The sequence below is a fragment of the Lineus longissimus genome, chromosome 11 (genome assembly GCF_910592395.1).
Source record: "Lineus longissimus chromosome 11, tnLinLong1.2, whole genome shotgun sequence".
Lineage (NCBI taxonomy): Eukaryota > Metazoa > Nemertea > Pilidiophora > Heteronemertea > Lineidae > Lineus > Lineus longissimus.
The window spans coordinates 10,999,159-11,025,258 of record NC_088318.1 but is presented as its reverse complement, the minus strand read 5'-3'; the positions used below and the strand labels follow the sequence as shown (position 1 = coordinate 11,025,258).

At 41.4% G+C, this 26,100-nt stretch overlaps 1 protein-coding gene across 1 annotated transcript in view; it reads left to right on the top strand.

Moving 5' to 3' along the window:
* Positions 1 to 355: 355 nt before the first annotated feature.
* The window catches only part of LOC135495887 (Friend leukemia integration 1 transcription factor-like), a 47,214-nt gene continuing 21,469 nt past the window's right edge, over positions 356 to 26,100 (top strand). The window contains exons 1-3 of the mRNA XM_064784891.1: positions 356 to 419; positions 11,013 to 11,586; positions 24,315 to 24,518. Coding sequence (XP_064640961.1) covers positions 393 to 419; positions 11,013 to 11,586; positions 24,315 to 24,518 — 805 coding nt within the window. The 5' untranslated portion in view covers positions 356 to 392. The remainder of the gene's footprint in view (positions 420 to 11,012; positions 11,587 to 24,314; positions 24,519 to 26,100) is intronic.

Sequence of the window (26,100 nt, the reverse complement as noted above, 5' to 3'; positions counted from 1 at the left end):
AGGTGCGCTTTCACCTGGTTAGCGATTCAATAAATGTTTCTTCCTCTAAAAAATATTTCCTTTTTCTACACATTAAAACAGAAAACATTAAATTCGTAATAACAGAGATATCCTGGATAATGCGAGTAATTACGTCCGCCGTGATGTCTCCTCGTTATTTAATGTATCAGGGTTGTAATGGATGATACTGTCAATGTCAGCTTGCGCTAGGACACACCCACCAGTGGCAACGTCATGAGATAATATATTCATTAAGCTGAAGCTTTAACAATCTACCGCCCCGATTTCCGAAATAAAAGGAGGGTTGTGTACACAAGTCGCTTATATCCACCGGCACCGGATTAGGAAGGTCGTTTTGTTGTTTGTCAACAGGAGCTTCCTTAGGACCGAAGATGACGGAAAAGCACCAACTCACTCAGGTAGGCCATGGGGAGGAAGTGTGTAGGGCTAAATTGGGAGGGTCAACATATTAAGGGAAAACTGTTTGCGAGCTGTCAGGGGGCTCAAACTAGGCAAGGATCTCGTGCGTCACGTAGATTGTCTGTACTTGCCGGTATTTGTCTTTGGGTGATTATTTGGCGGGTTGACGGAAAATACCCGGCGAGTGTATATAACTTGGCTAAATGATAGGAGATGGGTTATCTCGCCTGTTAATTATCTTTCCACCAAATGAACGAAGAGTAGGTCACCAACTTATCGGGCAAGATCTTAAGAGGAAACTGTGCTTGATTGTCACAAGTAGGCCTATAGGCATAATTAGGCGTACAACGTCTTATGGAAGAAGTAAATTATGTGAATATTCTCCTTTTGCAATTTAAAGAAAACCTCAGCACCAATATTTGAATATTTTGCATAAAACCTTTAGGCAGGAGTCAGTTACATGTAGTTCAGATTAAGTTACGTTCAGATTAAGTCGCCAATAAGGATCTCACCTATCTCACAGTACATCAAAATTATTCTTGGGTGTACGAGAAATATATTGGATGTTGAATTAAACACGACCCTCTCCTTAAACTGTTCATGAAGTAGTCATCAGCATGAAAACTACCTATTTGACACGAAGTGCTAAAGAATGTAAAATATTTTCTAAGCAGGCGCTGTACAAAAAATATTCACTATAAAATAGTACAATACATCTATTTATATGTTAGTCCGTGATATAAGTTATTGTTTTCATCAGGTTGACACGCGTGGTGACCTGTACATACTGTATATACATGTACAGCGGCAATGTTTATTTCTATTAAAGTCAAATACACGAACGTACATGTATTGGTCTTTAAAATCTATTCCATCTCAACTAGAGCAACGGTTGTCATGTGCTTTGACCAAGATTCATGAACGCAAAACTATACATTGATTCTTACACAGTGTAATTGCACCCCAAGTGATTGAACTGCATCTACATGTGCCTATTAAACTGGCTGAGACATAGGCATGCCCAAGTCACAAACCACGAGACAATTAATGCTAGCAAAAACAATACTAATTGTTCACGAGAGGCCTGCTTAGTGGTAAGTTCCGCAGCAGGCGCATGATTTGTCTTAGTGCCGGATGTTGGTAACAAGTGGCATCTTCCTGCGTCCCTTGTTAAGTCATCTGCACCCAGAAGATAAACCGAGCGACGGCCTGAAAACAACGCAGCAATTAACTGCAAGAATATTGTCAATTAGTCAGAACATCTTCCGTTATCAACAACTATTGCCATACGTTGTGAAGTTTGAACCGGTTTAGGTATTAAAAATAGTGAAAAGTGTGGAGAATTTTATATATCAAAGGACTTTATATTTTTCCGATTTAATCTTCACTGAGATGGTAAGTGTTGGGTAACGAAGGGCAACACCGTGGTTTCGTCGTTTCAGTTTAAATTACCAGTTTGATGTTATGTAATATACATGTTTTCAATATTTCATTCAACTTACATAACTGTATTTGACCAAGGGTTTGCTGGTTTGCTGGTTTGCTGGTTTGTGGTAAAATGCGATTTCTCAGTCTATAGGCCTATATATAAGATGCCGAGTTCCTCTAGCTCAAAGTTCCCTTTTCCTTCATGCTTTCCTGAATCAACATTCCTCGGATGTTGTCGAATCCGGACCGGGACAGCACCATGAACATCACCTCAGCGAATAATAGCGTCTGTCAATGACCTCTTAAGTAGCAAACTTATTAATTGACATATTTTTCTAGAATATATAATGTGACAGGACCATTGAAGGGCTTCTAGGATCATTCAAAAATATGGAAAGTCAAAATTTGGAAATAAACAATGCCGTTGTGAGTGTAGATTGGTATACAAACTCTTTGCTCGCTACAATAGACAATCATAATTTCTGTACAGTGTCACCGATCACAATTCTGTGGAATCTGGCACTTTAAATACTGGTCATTTTCATTTTCATTTTCATACAAATGTTATAAACGCCATGTTTCGGCGAACTCACAGTATACATAAAAGGCTAGGAAAACGATGTGGCAGTCTATAAAGATGCTAGTTGGGAGGCTATAGGCAGGGCTATGAAAGAGGTCAAATTGGTTGTCTTAGGGTGAGCTATCGGATAGTCCCCAGTGGCAAATTTGTGTAACTTAATTTGACTTACGTTGGGACTGCTTTTATAGATGATATAGTCTCCCTTTAAAGCATGATTCGTGTGTGTTGTCAAGTTTCGTTTTCCTAGATATTTTCCTGTATTCATCTCAAACCAACAATACGGATATTGCCGAATCCGGCCCGGGGAAGCACCAACATTGCCTCGGTCAACATAGCTCAATCACTAGCAGTCAATAACGTGGGCGATGGAGTGACTTGGTGATGATATTGCAGAGCGGGATACAGTGTATGGAGAATGGTTTATGATCATGCTATAGCAAGCTCTTAGGTGTCTTTGGCCAAATAGTCCCGAAGCTACATGCAATAAGAAAAGCCTATAAGGCCTAAGTGAAAGCGATGATACTTGTATTTACACAAAATTATATTGATATGTCAGTCCTCAAATTGTAGCCTGTTCAAAATGCATGGGTGATTTTCCTCAGTCACTGATTTTCTAATTTTGATTATAAAACGAATTAATAATGCACGCAGTGTGTTTGTAAATGTCCTTTCGCTGTGATCAAGTTTGATCAAGTGAGAAAATTATACATGTAGAAAGAAGGGCTTTTTCCTGCCAAATCTTCCAAAATGTAATTTTTTCCAGTTATTTTAGTAGTGATTGTACTCTTTGGATACTCACTTTATTCATTAACTCGACGTGCTTTTCTTGGTATTATTAGTTCTTTAGTCACTGTGTAATTGGTCATTGTCCTGACCAAGGCAAGAGGAAGTCAGTGACAATGATGCCATCATTAGATATATCATATCATTTAATTGCACTTTCATGTTTCGTGAAATCATGTCGCAAGACAAAACACACTTTGCACTTCCTTGAATTTTTCCTAGTCCTATGACTGTGCTAATAACGTTATTGGTCAAAAGAAACGCTATACGGCCCAAAAGTATATCTAGATGACCTTGATCTTGCCAAAAGGGCGTCTGAGGTGCAAAAAAAACTATCAGATGAAAACAAATGATGGGCGACATTAAGCTTCAAGGACAATATGCAGAACTCGCAGTTGATTTCGGGGCATCCATATCTGGAAGCTCATGAATAGAGTGTATTTTTCAGAAACCGAGATTTCGAATGATCCTTTAATTACATTGCACAAATAGGCCTAGCGAGTGGAAGATTTCAACTTCTTCCCCTGTCAATCAAGCCAGGCCATCTGCCCCTTCATGATAGTACCACTTAAAATTCTCAACCATTTACAAAATGGAATTTCCAAGTTAAAAGCGTCAAGCTGTCTTCTTTGATTGCGCCTTCCTTACTTCGTTATCGCGTGACACCTGCGCGAGAATTGACGAGACCGGCTATGGCGAGGACTGGAGCCAACCCAGAAGAAAATTGAAATCAAACCAAATTACTCTTGGTTCCACTAAAGTTGGCCTGTATCTAACTGTGCGATAACTGTACATCATTACTGGTGCACAATGATTCTCACCAAGGAGCGTATGGTGAAATAGAAGATTGCTTGAAGCATCTGCTCGGAATGTCGTGATGATTTCGTGTGTGTTGAACGAGTTTGTCAGAAGAAAATACCTATATCAAAGATGTGTATTTTTTCGACGTGACCGGCTTCTCCACTAATGCGTACATATGCTTCTGTATGATTTGCTTTCGTTGAGGGTGACCCGCTTACATTTCAGTTTAAAGGGGTCATTACTGGTGGTCCAGTTAAGTAGAAATCCACAGTAATTCACAATACCGTACTGCAGTTATTATTAAAACAATTTTGTTGAAACTTTGTAGTATTTATAGTACAGTAGTAGGGAACCTCTTTATTAAGGACACTGTTAGGATTGACAAATGCTGTCCTTAATAATAGAGAGATGTCCTGATAAGAGAGGTCAAATTGAATGGAAACAGCCAATTCGGGACCAAAACTGTCCTTAATAGAGAGGTTGTCCTTAATAGAGAGGTATCCGCTAAGAGAGATTTCACTGTATTTGCATATCTGTCAACAGGAAGACATTGCTGAAATTTATATTTAGTATGTATTTACGCAATTGAGAATTTTCAAATTCAATTACAAATTCAAAATTTTTAACGATCGGCGGAGGCATTTAAACTTAGGTCCTCGTTCCCACTGTGTACATAGTACGACTCTCATATGTGGTGGTTCGTTGAAATGTGTTCAGTTAAGTGGCAGCATTATCAGGCCTAAATCAGATAATTACATTGCTGTTTGACACAGATACAAAAACGTATATACATGTACCCTTCTTATTCAAATTGGAAAATAACATACTGTAGACTACACAAATCAATTTTAAGTTAACAGCGCTTTGGTGCTATCCAGGGGAGTAGATATCTGCACGCGACCAACTCGCGAGCGGACAGACAGGATCGGCCAAAATTATTATTATTTTATTGTCTGAGATAACATCCTATTAAAACTCGCACCACGGTCGTCGCGGGCCCCGAAGACGGGAGCACTCCGCACAATCATGCACTAGCGTGATTTCACCAATTACCCCCACGTGCCGATTCCGCCATCCCATAAATGACCGACCATCAGTACCAGTCGGTAAAATCGCGATTAATTTACCCATAACATAAACAAATTACCCCTTAAACGATCTCTTTGGTTCGCAACGGAAACTAAACGGAAGGTTAATGAATAAATTCATTTTCTCCATCGCGTCTCGTCCTGGAACGTGGTCCTATATAAATTTGTATCTGTCCGTGAAGCTAATTAAATCAGTCCAAATCAACTCAACGCGATTCTGACTGCGAGAAGTCATCATTGCTAGTATTAGGCATTCAGAGTCTAAGCGATACATCTCGTGTTTTTATTGTCATGGGACGCACTTTGATTGCGAACAATAGGTTGTTATCGTCACATAGTTAAAACGGTCGCAAATAAGACCATGTCACTCAATGATGGGCCATACCTATTTTAAGACATCTAGAAAATAAGGAATCTGAACGAACGCCAAGTTCATCCTTTTATTTACCAACACTCAATACCATTGTTCGGGTTACACACTAGTAATTCAGTGCGCGAGACTAGGTTGTATAGGTGGTATAGGAAAAATTGAATTTGAATTTCTGATGCATGGTCTCAATCACCAGTATGGATGTGTTTTCATCATAAATACGTAATTCTTTATGAATTGTGAATTTTTTCTCTATAAAAGGAAAATAATGATGAAGTTCTCACGATTTTTATTTTATTGGCGGATTACGAAATTTCTCTCAGTTTTTCCAATAAAAACAAACATTTTATTTTTTGCGAATCGATGTTATTCGCGAAATCCACGAAAACTAGGTGACTTATGTTTAATAACTACATGTGTACGTAGCCTGCTCTAGTTCTGGTTTAAATACAGAAAAATTGACGTGACCAATAACCAAAAGAGAAGCATTGAACTAAGCTGTCCTAATGCATTTTCCATTAACCTCTTTCGTTGTTTTTTTCCTATTCTCTCTAATTATTGCACTTGACCACCTGTTTTTCTAGCATCTTTGATTCCTTGATGCATGTAGCATTGTGACCCGATGGCTGTTTTGGACTAATACTATACAAATGAAAATGAAAATCATTGTTCGATACACATCATGTTCATGTACAAGGTATCGTTCTGTCCCGGTATAAATGAGCGATTAGAATGAGCTGTTCTCGTTTCAATGACGTGAATAGCAGAGCTATATTATAGTTGCCAGTGCACAACAGCCACGTAGACGTCTACACTGGAAGTGTGGTTGGGTCATATGAACAAGCTACACTAAATGTGTGACCATGAAAAGAGTATATGTTGAAATTGATAAAGACAACACTCTCTCATTTTAAACACGCTAAATTCAAATAATGACAAATCTCAGTTACACCTAAATCTTCCCTTAGCAAGCTAACACCTGCTAGGTTAGCTTACGTGCATTAAATTTCCATAAAACTATAGAAATAAAGTGTGCCACACACCGGTAAGTGCAAATATTTAGCATTTCCCATTCGGCTGTGACATGCCTTGATATTGATGAGGGTTTTAGCACCCATTAAAGATATCGTGATCGTAGAGAAGGGAAGATTTGAATTTGTTGAGTTTTTTCATTTGGATGCGTGGTAATGGGGTAGGGTCTTTCATTAAGATGTGTGGTAATGGGGTGAGGTCAGCAAAGATGAAAACGCTGACTACAAACCATTTGTCAGTGATAAAATATTGAAACAGTTTCACGCAATGATATCAAGAAAAAAGTCCGAGCGAACACATCCGGCGGTTATCGACATATCGGTCGGATATTTACCATACGAACATCGGAAGTTTTTTTGTGAATAGTCAGAGTTTTTTTAAACATCTTTTATAAAGAGGGAGGAGGAAGGATGGGCTCGTATCTCAACTATCCAGTATCTTTGATCGTGCTATAGCAAAAATAACATACGGATTAACACATGCTTCAGCAAATGTTCAGTAACATGTTATTGACATCAAGAAGGCTTTCGACTCCATTGTCATCCAACAAAATTACGGAATTCAAGAGAATGCAGTGAATGCCTTTAAAGTTCTCGACATGGACTGAAAGTGCTGTAACAGTCGATGGCGGCATATCTAAGACATTGGGATGTCACAATCGGCGTCCCACAGGGGAGTGTCCTTGATCCATTCCTATTTATCATCAAGATGGAGAACATGCTGAAAAGGCTGCCGAAGATGGGGAGAGTGACGTCACAACGCACCCACCTGTTTCAAGGCGGCATCCTACCAAGCACTTTAATGACCCAGACTTCGCACTCCTCGAGTCCCTAAACCCCTCGTTCTTATGATAGAGAGAAGCGGAGAATAAGTTTAGCGACTGACACATCTCTGATGGATTCTGCTAGCCAAAACTTCAAATGCGAACATCACGTGAGATTTTTCTGATCACGTGGTCAAATCCTTTTCATTAGCCTCGTTCCAGAAGTAATGTCAGTGCACCGCCTTTTAAGACCAGTTCCCGAATGATCATCATTTCCGAACCTGCTGATAGTCAATTCTTCCCAATTATTCAACTTAATGTCCTTGGCCATCTAACGTATCCGTAATTAGTAATATGTTTCCCGGGTGTTTCCGTACAACATCACCGTATAAGCAGAAGTTTCTGCCATAAACCACGACAAAATTAACAGAAATGCGGCAATAAATTTGTTGGTTTTTTTTAGAGTGTTTAAGTGAATTTGATGATGCCTTAAAAGTTAATCAGTATCATTCGTCGTGACATTTGTAAGCCAACGATTCATCTGATGCAAAAGTCGGTAGAAGAAAAAATATCTGATTTCGTGCTGATGAACCATTGTCGTACTTCCCGAGATTCCGTAGTGATCAAACGTCAATTTGGGTATTGCTAGGTCGACGGCCATCTATATTGGACTGGGCTATCGGCCGGCGCTTTTTTCCAGGAATTCCCATGCCGATTAATCAAAGTTGTTCGTTAGTCCGCTCTACTCCTACTAAAATACTTCACAGGACTGACGATCAACGCCGATAAATCGCCAATGGGAATGTGGGATTTGCGATCAGGTACTGGCCTATCAAAAGATGGTATCATGCTTTTTAGGCTAAAAAAGCTTGGACATTCGAGCTTATTGATTGGCCGGAGTAGCTGAGCGGGAGTCCCAAATTCTTGCTAACGAAAGTAGCGAATGAATTTTAAATTGATGTCCCGAGATGATTGGTTATAGATTTCTATTGACTTGCATTTCCTCTCTGTATGTTTATCTGTAAACCTCGAGGTCAGCTTTGCATATACGGCAAAGTGCCATTTCGGATCGTTAGAGAAGATTGGTGCAGTATTGGAGGCTACCGAAATTCAAATCGCGCATTTAAAGCCTGGAAAAAGTGTTCGAATTTATTGAACTTGCTCTACTTCGCTTCATGAGGAAAATCGGTGTAAATTCATAAATTGTGTCAATTTTATCGCAGGACATTGCATGATATAGCGTCATATCATCTATTAATTTTCCAGTAACTCAAATCGGGCTAGGACACGTGCCGGTATCATCTGCTGAATTCACAAAAAGACTGCACCATGTCGCCCACCCGAAACAAAAAGTAAATATACGAGAGTGTGATTCATTTAAAGGTAACGGTGTCTTCAATACTAACCGCGTGCGAGTGTAAAAAAATGGAAAGTTGAAATGAAAATAATCTTCTTCTTCTTCAGCATTCGCTCTGCACTTTGAGGAGATTTTCTCCAGGGGGTATTCACCCTTCAAGGCGGGATGAGCGTTTATTGGGCTTGTGACTCCGACTTCGGCGAGAGGTTGAGTCCACGCAAGCTACTCATGTTTCTCACTTAGTGGAGTCTTTAACCTGGCATGAACACCAAACACAGGGGACCCCGGTTTTAAGTCTCATTCGAAGGACTGTGAAGCGGCAGGAATTTTAGTTCCTTGAAATCCACACCGGTTCATCCAGAAATACAATCCTGGCTTCTCCTCGGGATCGAACCCGTGGTAGCCAGCAGTGTTAGCCACTGTAGGCTGTGACTAGTATGAGACTTAAAAATGTTAATAAGATATACGCAGTGGATACCATCATGGCCATTCCATTACTTTTATTGAATTAAAAAAGAATGCTGTCCTGGATTAAGGATCGATCAACAAAAAAAACTTCCGAAAAACACACATAACCTTGGAAATAGAAGTGTGACGTGTATACTATTTTCTGCGCATGCGCAGTAGTCGAAATAAAATGTTCCTTCCTTGGTAACCTGGTGCAGAGAAACGCCTGCAACTGACAACGGACTTCCCCATGTGAAGAGGACATCGTTATCAGATGTTATCACCTGGCCATGCCCTTATTGGACCTGTGCATTAGCCCAGTTTAAACATATCAATAGTACCACTTAGTGAGCACAACTGGTTGAAAACATTATGCATGTACCGTAATAATGATAATTTACAAATTGCATTGTAAATATTCGCGGTTTCTGTGTGAACGGTTTAAGTGGAGAAAGCTGTTGGCGATGATGATAAAGTTTCGTTTCAATATTAGATTTTCTATATTTGTAAAATGTTCAACATCGTCACACTTACGTTTTACGACGAGTTCAATTTGGTAAGTATAGAATGTCACTGATGCCTTGATTTTGACGACAAAGATCAGATACATTTTTGCTTTTGGTGTATAGGCCTACTACCACATTGATTAATCTATGCTTGCTAACCCAGTTGCCCTTCCCCTTCCCAATCTAATGAAACGTTTTAAGCATTTACACCGTGACAACGCTGGCTACGTACATGTAGATGGACAAGTTACTTTGACCAAAACCGAAAAACCCTGTTCCACTAAAACGTTTTTCCGCTGCTATCGCCGCCCCAGCTAAACTGCTTTCGGCCGCAGAGCGGGATGTAAAAGTAATTTCGTCGGAGCAATACAATGAATGAACCAACCGCACCAGCGCGGTACATTCGGACTTAGCAAATAACCGCTGGGGCCCCGCTCGGGTCGATCGACCTACTTTAAGGTGGAGATCAAAACAATTATCGTAAAGTTTAAAAAGCCCAGTTAAAATGACTGTAGACTTCCGACTTGGTCATACGCTCATTCTCATGAAAATCAAAGAACGCTTGATTAATTATTTTGATAAACAAAGCCCGCAAAAAGTTCAGTATATATAGTGCACACCATGTGTTCAATTTTTTTCCCAACGATTTCGTTGATATTTGGGTTCATACTCTATTTACATTGGACATTGAATACTGGGGGAAAAAACCTTTGGGTTCAGAAACACTGTTCAAAGGTTGGTGAAAGAGTCTTTCTTGATATGCATGTATTGCATTGACGGCTGCCATGAATGTTGAGGGGAGGTACATGTACATCTCCTGATACTCTATAGTCAATGGTAGTAATTGTAATACACAAATGTAGTAGTAGTGTTGACTTGTCCGATCCAGGACCGCCGGACGTCCGAAAAGCTGGCCCGACACCCGGCGGATGCGATCTCGATTCCGCTCTCTGATGGCTTTATCGCGCTGTTCCGCTTCAGACCAGTCGAGAGTTACACATGAAGTGACATTGCAGGGAATTTTATTTTCATTCAGCATGAGAAGACGACTACGGTGTACGTCGTCTTTGGTTGCCATTGTTGGGTATACATGTATATGTTTTTCGAAACATACATTTTCAACCCATGTTCGTCAGCTTGCGACTCGGCCGTTTGCCAATCTGCATTTGGATTCACACCTGTTAAAACTAAGTTTGATTTTCAGCATAATGGCCTCCAACTGACTATATATAGGTTGCCTACTGGCATGATCGGGAATAGTCGTATCGTACCATCCATTACCCCACCCCACCCCCTTAAAACCACCTTAATAACAGACAGTCCCTATAGAAATCGGTCAAGAAACTTTACGATCGCTGTGTTTGGAATAGACAGTGTCTCATTTTTCATGTGTTTAAATACTCGTTATTAATTCTATTTTCTGTAATTTGCTTTCAGGATGCGCTGGCACCCAAATCACCGCAGCTCAGCAACATAGGAGGGCAACAAAATGTTCCCTGGGATGTCCAGTCACGTGGCCAGGTTGGGAACAGTACGCCATTTGCAATCAAATCGGAAGTACAACCAATGCCGCCATCTTGCGACGGGAAGGGAAATGACAGAACCGAAAAGGATTTCCACTGGCCGATGTGGAACCCTGGGAAGGATGATATTAGAAATCAATCTGCTTACATCAATCAAATGATAGACGACAGACCGAATCATTCGACGCCAGAAATTTCCCGCCAAATTGGACCGTCTGCTTTTACGGATCCTATGCCGTCAACTGGCGGGAAAGAAGTTGCTCCTGGCCAAAATGTAAAACAATTTTATCAGCCAGATTCTTACAAAATGTGTAAAAGTGTCAACAATGACGGGAAGCAGCTATTTTGCGACGACTCCGGCAACAAGGAGAAATATTCAGGTGATATGAAATTGGAACCCCTCGGAACGCACGCGTCAATGTCAGGACGGGCGGACGGAGGTCAGACCGGAAATGGAGTAGCGCAGAAGCGAGTGTACGTCCCAGCCGGTAAGAAAACATTTACTTCATAACGTTAATAATGCAGTATTTTTTTGGAACCAACCTTAGTATATAAGTACTTCAAATATTTCAAACCATCTCATTGATTTAGTCTTGGACTGGAGAATTAGTTGTCCGAACAAACCGACGGCGAAATACATTTCGCGTCTCCTTTAATTCACAATCATCATAACAAAAACATATTTGCTCGAACAGAACCGGTGAAGGTATATTGAACAGTTTTAAAGGGAAAACTTGGGCGTGAGATGTAGTTGACCAGGAGGATAATACCCCTCATGCCACCAAGCGCCGGCACGTGTAGCATCTCCACTAAATGGTTTTCGCTTGTATTGCGAGGTGGTTTTGGACATGGCTTGCAAAGTTTAGGTTAGCCTATATGGTTATATTTCGTTCCCGTGTTACTGTTTATTGCAGTTTAAGGAGTTTTCAGTGATCAAGTTTTAAGAAGTCACGGCTCTGCTAGAAGCCATTTTCGTATGGAAAACCAACATATCTCATGCCCAACCTTTCGTTTTAACAAAACCGCCAAATTTATTTTTTCAAAATACAGCAGACAAGCATTGGTCTCATTTACCACGATGAAAAGAAGCTCTTTTGCACCTTTTTGTATTCGTCATCTTCAACTAAACTCGCCTTTATTTCTAAGCCGACCTTGCACCTGCATGTACACCGGCATACACCCAAGGTTGCCACCAGTCTATTATTACTGCTTTCTTCTAATCAAATATTCAACAATGCTGCTATCACTTTCTTCGATGTTAATTGCATCACTGGACCGAGCTAATGACGAATATAATCGAGCCGCGGGGTAGCCAGTCTTTGTTTTACTTGTTCTCCTGGACGAAAGGCTAATTAACGGTGCTTTGAGATTGACACGCAACCTGCGCCGAAACTATGGATATCAACACTGTGGTTAATGGCCCGTGACAGGCGCACGCGAGGCCCCGTAGGTCCCCGTAGTAGCGCGTGCATGTTGACGAAATCTGAAACCGAATGTCCGCTGCCCCCTCAAGCAGATAGATTGGCGGTATGCAGGGTGATATGGCTTGTTGCCACGACGCTTGTCTATATTTATGAGTTTGTCCTGAAGGGGGACTGACCAAACAAATAATTTACAACGCCTTTCGCAAGCGATTGCAGTCATTTTGCGACAACTTTTGATATACATGTACTCTTGTTTCACCGATGTGAGACCATATTTGTATGTTATAAAGCAGGAGATTCCATGTTCAGGATCGGGCGATGGCATTTAAAAACGTCCGATTTGGATGGACAATGGGTTGGTAACACCCCGGGGCGACACAAAGTTGTCCAGTGGTCGTGACGTCATGTTCCGACTTGTTTTGTTTATTTCGCACTAATTACCTCCTGTAATGAAGCTGTCTGGGATCAGTCACGTCGGTGAAACCAGCATATATCATGATATTGGGCAAAATTGACCGACGGGTATTGTGCATTTTTTGGCGGAGTCAGAAGTAAAGTTGGCGGCGAAAGATTCGCCATGACAGCGCCTAAAACCAGCGAAGAACGTCGAGCACTTAATTCTTTGGGCCCACGGCTTCGAAATCCGCTAGACCAGGTAATCTCGAGGTTACGTCGTCCGTCCAGCTAACTACTTTGTAATTGATTAAATGGCAGATACTTTTTAAAGAGTCAACTACGAGCGTCTAGAAGCCATTAATCTGATAGCGGCGCCATCTGCTGGTCGAGCGCCTTATAGATGAGGTGCCCGCGTTGATACGCTGTTGAGGGTATTATATACTTGTGCCGGCGAAAGTTAGTACCATGTTCAATGGAAATCAGACCAGCCCATGCATTAGTGCCAGAAACACATTTCGAAATTGGGCCGGTTGCCATAATGGTCACTTTCCACTGCCCCTAACGCAGATGGGAAATGTCCGTGGCTTCCGCCGAACTGCCCTTGGCTGCTCGGAAGTTAATTTCACAGCCAGACAGGATTTCTGACGTCCGTCGTCTTCCCATCATCGAGGCAGGAACAGGAACAAATGCTTGTCATACCGCGCGCAAAACATCGCATAAAATATTCACGAAACAGTGCTGGATATTCCTTTAATTTTTAATAAATCCGCGCAAGGCAGTAATAGGAATTGTAGCGCGCAGATGACTGTTCAGAGCTAGCAGGTGATTCGGCCACAATTGATGGGATTGCGTGTAGAGCTGGCAGTTAGTTAACAGGCCTATTATCGCACGGGGATGGCGATCATTTTCCATTATATTTCCGAGACCTATGTGTCTTGGAAGCAGCATGCGATCGGAGGAAGAATCCATGAAAATGGAAACAGACTCGTAAATTTTAGGAAATTCCGTTGAAATTAATTATTGATGATAAATATCTGTCGAAATACATATTGGTCGACGCGTCAGCTCTATCGGCTGGCTTTTTTAATTTGCACCTTTAAACATGCGATGAATCATCACGCGGGATCGCATAAATCCTAAACTTCAATTAAGATAAATGAAATACCGGTACTTAAGAAATAATCAACCAAAAAACCGGCATATAACTGGAGTGGTGGACTCGATCCATATTTAGAGACAAGCCAAACCATCTACCGGGACACTCGCTAAAGATAGCCAAGAACAAAATAACAACACGCAATTACGCAAATGATTTTTAAAGAACTTTGGCAAAACGAAACACACGCTTGCAGAACCTCACAAGTTTGCCGGATCAACGACCCGGACAAACGAATGAATCGAACTCTGATTGTGTGACCTCAATAAACATGCATTTTCACGCTCAATCATTGTATCTAAGATGAAAAGTTTTTTCATTTTCGGCGAAACTTTAAATGAGCGCAATGGAATATTGGTGTTGTACAAGTTGATAGAACTATCTTTTTCTAGGGTCCACGCCCAGTGAGTGTTCTTTTTTTGTACAGTTACTGAGTGAAACTCGTCGCCATAAGGCCTTTTTACGTTTACTCGGAATCTTGCGGGTTTTCAACGACTCTGGCATGACTAAAATTCGAAATTCCAATTGGCAGATTCATTTTGTGTGCTACAACAATTGTTATTCGTCAACGGAATTTCAAGAATTCTCGTGATGATTTTATTCAACGACGGTTAAGTCAAATACTTAAGGGACTCTATGGGCAGGAGTTACATGTAGGCAGGCAGGATTAAGTTACCTAAAGTCGCCGATATGTATCTCTCTCACCATACAGTACATCGAAACTATTCACACCGATCTTTAGGTATAAGAAATAGAATTATCGCAAAAACATAAGCCAAGCCCCCTACTGGTCATAGAAAGACTTCCATCTTGACCCCCTAGCTCCTGCCTATAAGTCCCCCTTTAAAAGAGGAATGCGGAGTGCGTCACATCAGGATTCTTGAGTAGTCAAAACATTAGATAGGTTTCGCAAGCGTTACGAAGAGCTACGAATGACGTACATGTGATATAATTTGAAAAACACAACCATGCGTTCTCAACAATGCACTGGTACCTATTGTTGGTAAAGTATATAACGTTTCTTCCAATGACGAACCTGAACATGTTGCACGATAGCTATCAATGTATTTCAAAAAATTCCCCGATTCCTCAATTTTCAAAAAATTCCAAGTACAGTACTTGATGACACCACAGACCTTCGTACTTCGTATGTCTTGCGAAACCTGCCATGTTTTGCCCGTAACCTATTCTCATTATACTATAGGTACAAATATATGACCAAACCATTTCATCGTTGCTTCACCTATCAGGCCTATGATGCATTTTTAAACCCTAAAGTATATGTATATCTTTTGCCCAGTTCATGGTGGTAAATCTGGCATGTTAACGATGCAGTCTCTGTACAGCGCCGTTTGGCGAAATACCGGTCCACCCCATTATACGCTAAACAACCCTTTTATAAGAAATTGCCTCTTACATTCAGCACTATCAAAAATTCCAAATCTCTTTGAAAAGCGTCATTAATTGCCACTGGTTTATGTGGGGGACCAGGTCCCTATGATTATGATCTCAGTCCCAGGCATACCTCTTACGTAAACCCATCCTCCCGCGGGCTCCCTGATTCATTATCGCCCGAAGACTCCGGCCCCACGCCGTCGGGACTGCCCTGCCCCTACCGCACCCAGCCCGCAGCAATATGCTATCGTCGGGCAACAACAATACGGTGCTAAGTGGTCGCCTATGTTGACAGTGCGTACTTTCTAAGGGCACTTAATGATAGTCCTAATGATTCTCACGTTATCATAACCATTCAATTCGGAGTCATGCTATTCTGACAAGTGTCCGCTGAAGAGATTGGCCAGGGAAATCACAATTTTCGTTCTACTCTCACGCGTTATGTAACCGATGGGCTAATTTGGCACAAAGAGTCTCAATGGTTATGGCTCAAATAGATTTTAATTGCTTCGATTGGAAGAAGCTGGTTGTAGTTTTGGTTGGAAATGTCCCTGACCGCATGTCTTACGCTCACGCCGCGCGCCAGGATGGTTTGAAGGAAGGAAGCAGAACTTCCGCCAGAGATGCCATGAGAATTGTGGGTAACAATGACGCATCTGGTCAAAATGAGAAAATGCTAAATGGTTTTAAAGAATTTCTGTTGCTTTGATGCTCTTTTTTACGGTGGCAAACATATTCTCCTTCGGGAAAGGATGATATAATGTCCGTTAGCATCCGCCAAGGAAAATAACTTTACCATGATGAAGTAGTCGTATAGGTGTTGGTTTAGAAAACTGCAGCGCTGGAAAGTTGTATTGCTATACATTCAGCCCCCGCGATGGCGGCACTGAAATATCCAATCACAAAGTTTCTGCCACGTGTAGCTACGCCTATCAACATTTGTTTGATCTCCCTACCTGCACGAGTTTTTGCGCAATAGGCTTTTTTTTAACACTTCTGCACCCGAATTATTTTAACTCAATGACACAAATCGACTCTCAGACCACAATAATGCATGTATAGTGCGTCCATTGGGGTTTGAGGTTCTGTAGGTGGCGTATAATGGAGGTCTTGGTTGATCCGACAAAAAGGGAGGCAAACAGCTATGTTCTACCATCAAAACAATCATGAGGGAATGTTTCTGCGGTGGGAGGGGTCCACTGGCCACCAATGACACCTGAAAACCTGCTCGGGTGCAGAAGAAAATGTGAATGTCTATTGCGCAACTAATTCAGGTAACGGGGCAAACAAACTGGGAAAAGTACATTGTATTGATCTCAGCGCAGTTGTAAAGATCTGACAAATATCGAGTCAGTCAATATTATTTGAGTGTTATTCAAAAATTTCATTTGTGTAACCCAGTATATAGGTCCGTGGTGACACCATATAGACATGCACCGTGTAGCTACGTAATTTGTGCCGTGTACATGCATCTTCACTACTTTACACTCTGTAATATCGCTGCATACAACTAACGCCGATGGTTGTGCCCTTGGGGCCACTCCCAAAAGAAATCTAAATAAGCGCTCTGAGTCCATGTATCATTATTACTCGGAAACGTTTTCGCCGAACACAAATGATACATACCCAATGCCGTTGCATTTCATTTTCATAAAGATTTCAACAGGTTCAACACTTAAAGCAAATAAATCAGCCTCATCGCCGCGGCAGAGAGTTATTCTTTTACAAAAACCCTCAAAGGGAGTAAAACTAGCCATCGTGTAAACGAATCGACACGTGGCCAATGTTTTTATCAGCTATCCATCCAATAATTGACTTTTATTCGCCATAATTAATCAGAACGAACTAATCCGGCAATGGATTGACGCTGCCGTGGCCCCTCGTCTGCGGCAATGCCCCACCTCGCGCAGCGCGTGTTTCTCTCTTTCTACAAGCCCCGGGCCGCGCGAGACACGGCACGAGATCTGCACTTTGACACGCCACGCGTCATCATATTCATTGGGAGAATATCAAATTATTGCCATTAATGCCTCTATTGCCTTTTTCAATCAACCTTTTGAGAATATGAACATCGGTTATGATAATCCTAAAGAAAATGGCGGCCGCACCTGCGTGGATGACATGTCCATTCGGAGGCAAAAATGGCTGATGAATCTATTGGGCAACGTGACGGCTGAAAAGAAAACTCATTACCTAGACGGTGAAAGAAATGAATAGATGGGCAAGTTATGTTTCCCGTGATTCATGTGATGGCCATAAAAGATTTAATGATGCATCGCGCTGGACCTCGTGGGTTTTTTTGGCCAGTTCTGAGCATTATCATGATATGCTGTAGATGAACTCTTACAAGCGTGTTGTCATAATACATGTAGTTTGTGAGTTTTACGTTACGCTACCATAACGTGTATATGGGAACTCAATGAACTGTCCTGCAATGTTACTGCGATGAAATTGTCCAAGGAAATTGTTGACCACATCAATAATCTTTTTGTAACTATTTCTAAGTCAGCAGAATTTCTGATTGGTTATTTTTCCAATCCACATACCATTAAAGGGGCACGCCACTCGTAATTACTGGTGGTCCAGGAAAATTGAAATGCAGTGCTATAGTGCAGTTACAGTGCATACGAATCTGCTGAAACTTGGTATTTAAACATGTAGTATTTGTAGATCTATCTACGCAACAGCATCGTTTAGATTTGTCTCTGGTACGTATTTACACAATTTGTAAGTTTCAAATTCAATGACAAATTTCAAACGAACGGCGTATGCCTTTAAGACACTTGCGAGAGATGACACTGCATGTGTGTTGTGACGACTATCTCTCTATCTTTCTAATGTAACATGATGTCTAGGACATCAATAGAGGAAGATATAGGTGACGACCATCAGACTAGATATATTTCTTAGGACTTTTGGTGATTATGTCAAAGATTTACATCGTCCTGGGGCACCTCAGGTCTCATAGCAACCGGATCGAACGCGTCCGGCGGGTCTAAATGCCCATCGACACCTGCGAAATTCTAGTCGTATGGCCATGGGATCGGTGCCCCCTGATTAATATTACAAGGCCATTGGTAATATTCAAATAAAGAAATGAAAAGTGCAAGTCGTAAACCAACCTTTCGTTTGACCTGGCCCAGGGCCCTCGGTGCAGATGATCAGCCGTTGCACGAGGCGCATTGTGAAGTATGGCTGGCGGCTTTCATGAGATCGTCCTTCGAGAATGCGGTTGAGCACGTACTGTATTGATAAACATATCAAGATTAATAGAGTGCAATGATTGGTGTCAAAATAATGTCTCTGCCTGCCATTTTTTATGGTCAGCAACTTTTCTTAGTAATTTTATGGATGTTATACTTCGGGAATCGAGATTTGAGCAAAACGATGGTCAAGATGGAGTGCATAGTTGGGGGCTAATGTTGGACAAAATGGCCGAATGTTCAAGTGACAAGCATAGGGCGAATCGGAAGTTGACCAGTTCCGGAGCAAATGCATTTTGAGACGCTAATTGGTCGAAACTATTGTTGTGGCACGGTCCAAGCAGATGGACACTGGTCGGTGTTTTGTCAAGTTCCCGAGTTAAGAGTGCTCTATTCTCCCAACCCTGGACAGACGTGCTTTGACCATTTTGTGTTAGTCAGTGATACTTTTAGAAGATCCGAATGGTCAAATATCAACGGTCATTTGTTGGAAGAGATAACTGTTACTGCATACATGCCTTGTATCCCTGGACGTGATTTAATAGGGGATGGCCATGTTCGAAACACCTAGCAGCGAAGATGGAGTATCCCGTCTCATCGAAAACGGTCGTGAAGCAGCAACAATGCGAGCAGAACTTGTGATAAAAAAGATGAAGTGCAACTTCCCAAATGTACTACGAAAAGAGCAGTTGATATTGATGTATTTTATAGTGTGTAGGATCAATTTGGTGAATATGCCCCTAATGTACGACACTATCAGATTAAGATAACTTTTAATACTAATCGGCGAGTCTCAGTTCTGCTACTGTGCTCCATTTCTCCAAGAATTTTGTGTTTTCCAAAATGACAGGCTATATGTAAACGTGTGATGTGTTGGTCGCTGGGGAACCACATCCCCGCCCCATTCCATGTATGAGTTAATGTAACATGTCTCGGAAAGTAATCCAAATTATCAAGTATGTCAACAAGAATAGGATAAGAACCACGACAGATGTCCTGACATGATGAGCCCAATCATCGACCGGCTTGAAGTGCTCATCAGCAGTCGTCGAATTCCAATTCAAACTAAACTTATTGTCTTCTTCCTGCAACAGTGCTCATCGCCATACATTTGCATGTGAAGAGCCGACGGTGGTGACGTAACAGTTAAGGCGGGAGACAATCGCGGATCGTGTCGACCAGCTGGAGATGTCAACTGGGAAGTGAGGTGTTAATAGGGGGATTGGTGTCCTGTGGAAAAAAACTAGTGTGGTGACAGTCATTGCACTGCAGGTGCGACACTTGTCTGGAAACATTGGCCATACATATTGCTCTTTTACGCTCGGGGGTCAGTTCGTTGCATTGCCTTTTTGAGTTGACAATTTTGTTGATCGAGTAGTCAGTTGTGGATGACTAGAGCCCGACGCATGAGACTTTTGACATTCGACAATTGTCAGTTTTAAGAAAGTTACATGTAGACCCATATCTATACTTCATGCAAAAACCTAATATGTTTTGTATGTTTTAGAATATTTACTCAAGATATCCTGATGAATACGCGAATTGGCAATTCTATAGTGATAACCGGTTGATGAATAAATATATTTTTGCTGGTCAGAAAGACGTTTTTAACAAAACCTTACTTTTTTTAAATCGATAGAAATAATACATAAAAAAATACGTAACAATGAATGTCCTCTCCCTCCCTAAAATTACGTGAATGCGTAGTTTATACCGTCTGCAATGAATATGATTGGGCCGAATGATACAATTTGACAAGAACGACAGGCCAATATCAGTAATCTGACTTTGATGTAACGTTCCAACACCAGGACACAGTCAAAGAAGCATAGGCCAAATTTCACGTTTTGCCTCTGGACCATATATTATTGAATTGACCTCACTATGCTTTCACACGTCTGAAGTCAGATGACATCTTGAGCCCTCAATTTCTGGTCACCACGACCCTCATGATCACTGTTGTCGCACCATTTAATATGTTTAATTAATTGTTTGTCTGTAAAAATTAGAAAGGTCAGTATTAATAATTGCTATAATATTTACCATTGTCTCGTGTGTGGACGGAAGATGAACCCCTGTTGTTATTTTTCATGGGTCCTTATGACCCCTCGTTGTTTTAGACGTGAGTTTGATGACACGCCATGAATGGTAACTGATGGGTGTGTTTGTCTGACAATCGGATGTTGAATGTGAAATCATTGTTATGTATACACGCCCAAGATGACTTTTAATTAGAGCATACGGCAGCATGAGATACGAAAATTCCATTCAAAACATGGTCCTTAGAATGGATAAATGCCATTAAATAATCGCCCTATGATGGGAGTGTTCAAGTCAAGTCTCCAATATTATTTCAAAGCAACTGGTTCGCTTCCGTGATACACATACTCAGGCCATCCTGAGATCAGGTTTTTTATACTCCTACCTCGTGTACAAAATGAAATACACAATTTGAAATATCGCGAGGCGGAGTATATTTAAAACCACTGGTTATGTCATCAAAACCGATGCTTCATTTATTACAAATCCCGTAGGTTTGATTAAACTTTAGCAGACAAAACACTGACACGTGATTGTGACGTAAGGTTTTTTTTACAAAAAAATCAACACATGTCTTTTTCTACATGCCCATGCGCACGCACATAGGCCTACAGTTTGTAAAACACGTCATTAGTTTAAGTTTTATCTGCAATACTGTTTGGCCCAGAAAGTTAGCCGGCCAATTTCCTTCAATATCATATTGCCCAGTGTGTTCCCGGGAGTGATCACCCACGGGGTTTCCCTTTGACCCCATGTTGACTTAGTCTTGAGTTTGATGACACGCTATGAATGGCGTGTCCTCAACCAATCTGTTGATTTAATTCCTATACATCTTACGATACAGATTTAAATGTTGTTTGGATGGAAATAACGAACTTGTTCTGTTTTGTTAATATTTGATAAGCGATTGGCGTTGGAGTTTAGGGCCTATGTAACAGGAGACCGGATTTGGCTTTTCACTGGCAAGAAATACTAACCATCCCATGCATCAGACCTGTGGGTATTGCTCAACTTTGTTTTCTTTTAAGTTTAATAGATATGGGGGTAATCCGATGGCAAACGAGAATGATTCGGTGCTGCAGTTTGAAATAGAAACTCCTGATTTTAAAAAAGAAATATTAATCGTATTGCGTATACTTCGGAATGAAAATGCGTTTAGATTCTGTCCGCTGTTACAAAATATTTGGTTTTTTGGTTGAATTGGACAGGATGTACCGTAAGGATCAATCATGTCATATTCTAGTATGAACATTGTTGGCTACAATGTATATACATCGTATAGCCTATTTTCGTCGTTTGCTCATACCGACTAATTAACATTGGAATTGTGTGGCGATCGGGCCCCGCCTCTCCTTTCCCTCGGGTCCGATCTGCGCGGGTAACCTGATATGTAACGGACGAGCGGCGCAAGGAGGAATCTCAGTGACATCGGCGCTATCGGTGACCCGTTGCTGCGGGAGGTCAAATGTCAGGTCTTACTGGTTGCGATGGCATTCGATAAATTACAATTGATCACAGCAAAAATGTAGTTTGAGGAGCGCTGTTTTCAACAGGTGGGTTCACAGTCGAAGGAATTTGATAACTATACCCGGTACATTTGCTGCGATCGGAAACTAATAAGGTTGCGATGCCCTCAGCATTTGTCAAAGAGTAGGTGGGTGAAGTTGTTTGTCAAAAGCTCGAGACCGTAGCACTGCATGGTAACAGGGGAAAACGTAAATAAAGCAAAAAGACAATGCTGGAAGTGTTAGTTATAATGATCCATGCTTCCAAAAATCAAGATATTACGTCAGAAACTTTATGAAATTCAGCAATTACATGCAAAAGCCCATCTTTCTCTCCCAACAAGAGTAGTCTCTTTACGACACAGTGACGCTCACAACCAACACATGTAACTTGAACGAATTTGCAGTTTAGCATGCCGATGCGTATTTTCCATCCTTCTTGAGAGAAGAATTGTCGTTCACCGCCGATAAGTCGGCATGCAATTTATAGAGATAGAAGCACTTGGAAAATGAAATTTCAAAAAGTGTACCAAAATTTCGATTCTCCCTACGCGTTTGTGTGTTACCGTAGCACGCAACATTGCCTCACTGCGGGTCACTATGCTCCCCATTCTCACTCGCCATGGACCTTCATTCCCCGAACGCCTGTCTAATTTGTTAATTGGCTCGCGGGACCTGGTCCGCCGGGGGAGGTCGACACGGAACAGATGGACGGGGACTGAGTCGATGACATCAGGGTTAGAGGTGTTTGTTTGGGTTAGGGTCGTGATTTTGGGAATTTCGGCCCGATGTTCATATATTTGAACAAAAAAAGATAAGCCTTTGGGTGACAGAACAGACCCAATGAATTCTCTTTTCCGCTTCAATATCATCAACCGCGTATTGCTTCCTTCTTGTTGCATGCTGCGGCATGAGTCAAGTCTTTGACTCCCATCTTGAGGGTCAGGTTTTTGATACTCTATGTCGTATGCAAATCGAGAGGCGGAGTAGGCCTATATTGAAAACAACTGGTGCCATGATGTTGACATCGGGATTTGGCTGCATCTTACCCCCCAATTGAATCTGATCCCCACCTTAAAACAGTCCGTACTGAGTGCGTAAGCCGGTTGAGAGTGTCAAGAATATTTGACTGATAATCGGCGAAACTGCCGTTAGAGTGAATCAATCGTCGTCTTTTCCTTGAATTATATTATATATACATATTTGAATTCCCTGTATATGGACGACACGAACGGAGAATGCTAATGCTGAACTAAAATTGACATCGGCGATACAAACTGCTTACATTGCTTCCTGGCTTTCCCGCTAATAACTACATCACTGACTTTTATCACAAGTCCGACCGAGGACATTTTCGAAGCAGCCAGCAATTAGAATTGACTAGTGATATAAATTTATGTGCCTTCAAGTCCCAGTGAACATACATTTCAAAATTCAATCAAAATTGTACCAATAAAAACTGATCAATTAAATTTCGTGGCAACTTTATCAGCAGTTGATAGTAGCGCGATAAGTTTGTTTTAGAACAATTTCTTATCGAAAGCCCGCAATGATCCGAAAATAATTTACCAAGAAGGTCCAGCCCGGCACTCCGGGGGGTGATGTTTGAGTCAGATCGGTCAAAAACACCACCGGCCCACAGATGCGGTCAACCGCACCGGACTCTGATTGGTCAAAAGCCCCAGATCGTTCCGGCACGTGGCCGGTCCATTGCAACAGGTACCTCGGGCGTATTTAACACGTGGGGCTAAGGAAAACTTCGTTAGTTTTCGGAAACGAGCAGTACTTCCGCGTGTGCGACTGAGGAAATTATCTCATCCTGTGTAAACTGTTATATTGACTTATTTTCTACTGTGGACAATTTATCAACGTGCAAATATCGAGGCAAAAGTTAGTTCATTGACAGTGGATACCCAAATGAAAGACTTTTTGACGACAGGATTTCATTTTCATTCTTTCATCATTCCCGCTTTGTTGCTGCTCTTTCCAACCCAGTGATGACATTAGGCGGGGAGCGACAATTGTATTTATCACAAACTCTCGCAAATCGTAACACAGATCCCAGTGCCATGTATAACAAATCGTGTTTTCAAACAGATCCCTCCCTATGGACGCCGGAACATGTGCGCCAGTGGTTGGAGTGGGCAAAGAAGGAGTTCAGCCTGCACGACGTGGACATCAAGAAGTTTCAGCACATGCACGGCCGGGAACTGTGTCACCTGGTCAGGGATGACTTCAATCGGCTCACCAATCCGTACCATGGCGAGATTCTCCTGGCGCATCTCAACTTCCTTCGTCAATGTAAGTATAAAGTAATTTCAGTCGTCTAATCAACTTATTTCCAGCTTACATTTGTGTTTTCTCTTGATGGGTCGCGGACCGGGGTGGATGGCCAAATCAAAATATTGCAATAATATTATAAGAATAATTGCTTTCTTTAGAATTCAATTATTCTTCGGATATTTTCATAATAACCAAACAGTACAATTAAATGTAAGGTAGAATGGGGTAGAATGGGGGTAATTGTAGCCCCTGCCTATAACCAGTCTGGTTACTCTCACCCTCAGGTCTGAACCATTTTCTCACAAAAGTAGTTTCATTGACACCTTTGTGAAATTGATATAAAATTCACTATCTATCATTTTATTGTAACTTGCCGATTTACCAGGGGCATTTATCAGGGACAATTTGTCATAATTTGTCACTCAGATAATACTTTTTCGTTTGATTTGTTTTCCTACGCGAATGTGTAAATAAGATAAAGGGGTTATGCGGTGCATATCATCCAAGGGTAGGGTATACCCAGACTCAAAAGATAGGTCGATACTATGACACGATATTTCAGGCGAATTAGGGAGGGGCGCTTTGTTTTTTCTATGAATAGCAGGTCCCGTTCACTCGATCGACCTTTGGTCGTCATTTCCCCCGAGGCAGACACGAGCCAACAGGATCTCGGACAGGATCTCATCATCGGCATCGTGAGTGGGAGTACACTCACCTCACCTCATCAAATCAATCTCTTTATCTTTTGTTTTGTCAGATCACGATTTTTATATAGCTGGCCTATAAAATACGCAGGATTTGCCTTAGACTCGATGCAGAAACTGACATGAGGCAGAACTTTAAAATTAAATGTCGCTTGATTTAACTTTGAAAAAAAATTTTTTTGCCAAACAAATCATCATTTTGAAGTAATCGTAACCATGATGAAATGATGGTTTTTGTTAGGGTAACCAATGTGTTCATTATACTCATACAGCCTACAAACTTGATGTCAGACTAGCGTTGATCTGTTGATAGGCGCATCAGAAGTGCTTTGTTCAGAAACCCGTCAAAGCATTTTCCTCATTTTCTTGGACTCTAATCCCTCGCCCCCGACCTGTGACGCAATTGGTGATTATACGCAACCAGTAGGGTAGCAACACCTTCCAACGTTATCTGGTTACCATGATGGAACGTTTTCTCAAATTTGCGATATCTGATTTTTGAACTGTTGTCATGTTCGCAGTATGATGCACTTATGACGTAATGGATAATGGTGCATCCGCTAAGTCATTTGATCATTTAGTGAATCAATTACTAGTATCAACAGGGATTCAGATAATGTTTATACATCAACATCTTCCCAATGGACTTAGTCTGTTTATTTTAGGACTGAAGCCAACACGTGCCTTGCAGCGCCATTTACGCATGACATTTGATACTTGTTGAAACTCGTTTTTACACTTGGGCGTGTGCTTTATTAGTTGCCCATGAGGTAAAACCTATGTTCGCCGCCATGCGCCGCCACATGTATAGCAGCATCACACTGACGTTGACCCCTAATACATAACTTTCGCTAGTGTCACGATGGGGATGGCTTGCAAATTTCAGATTAGCCTCA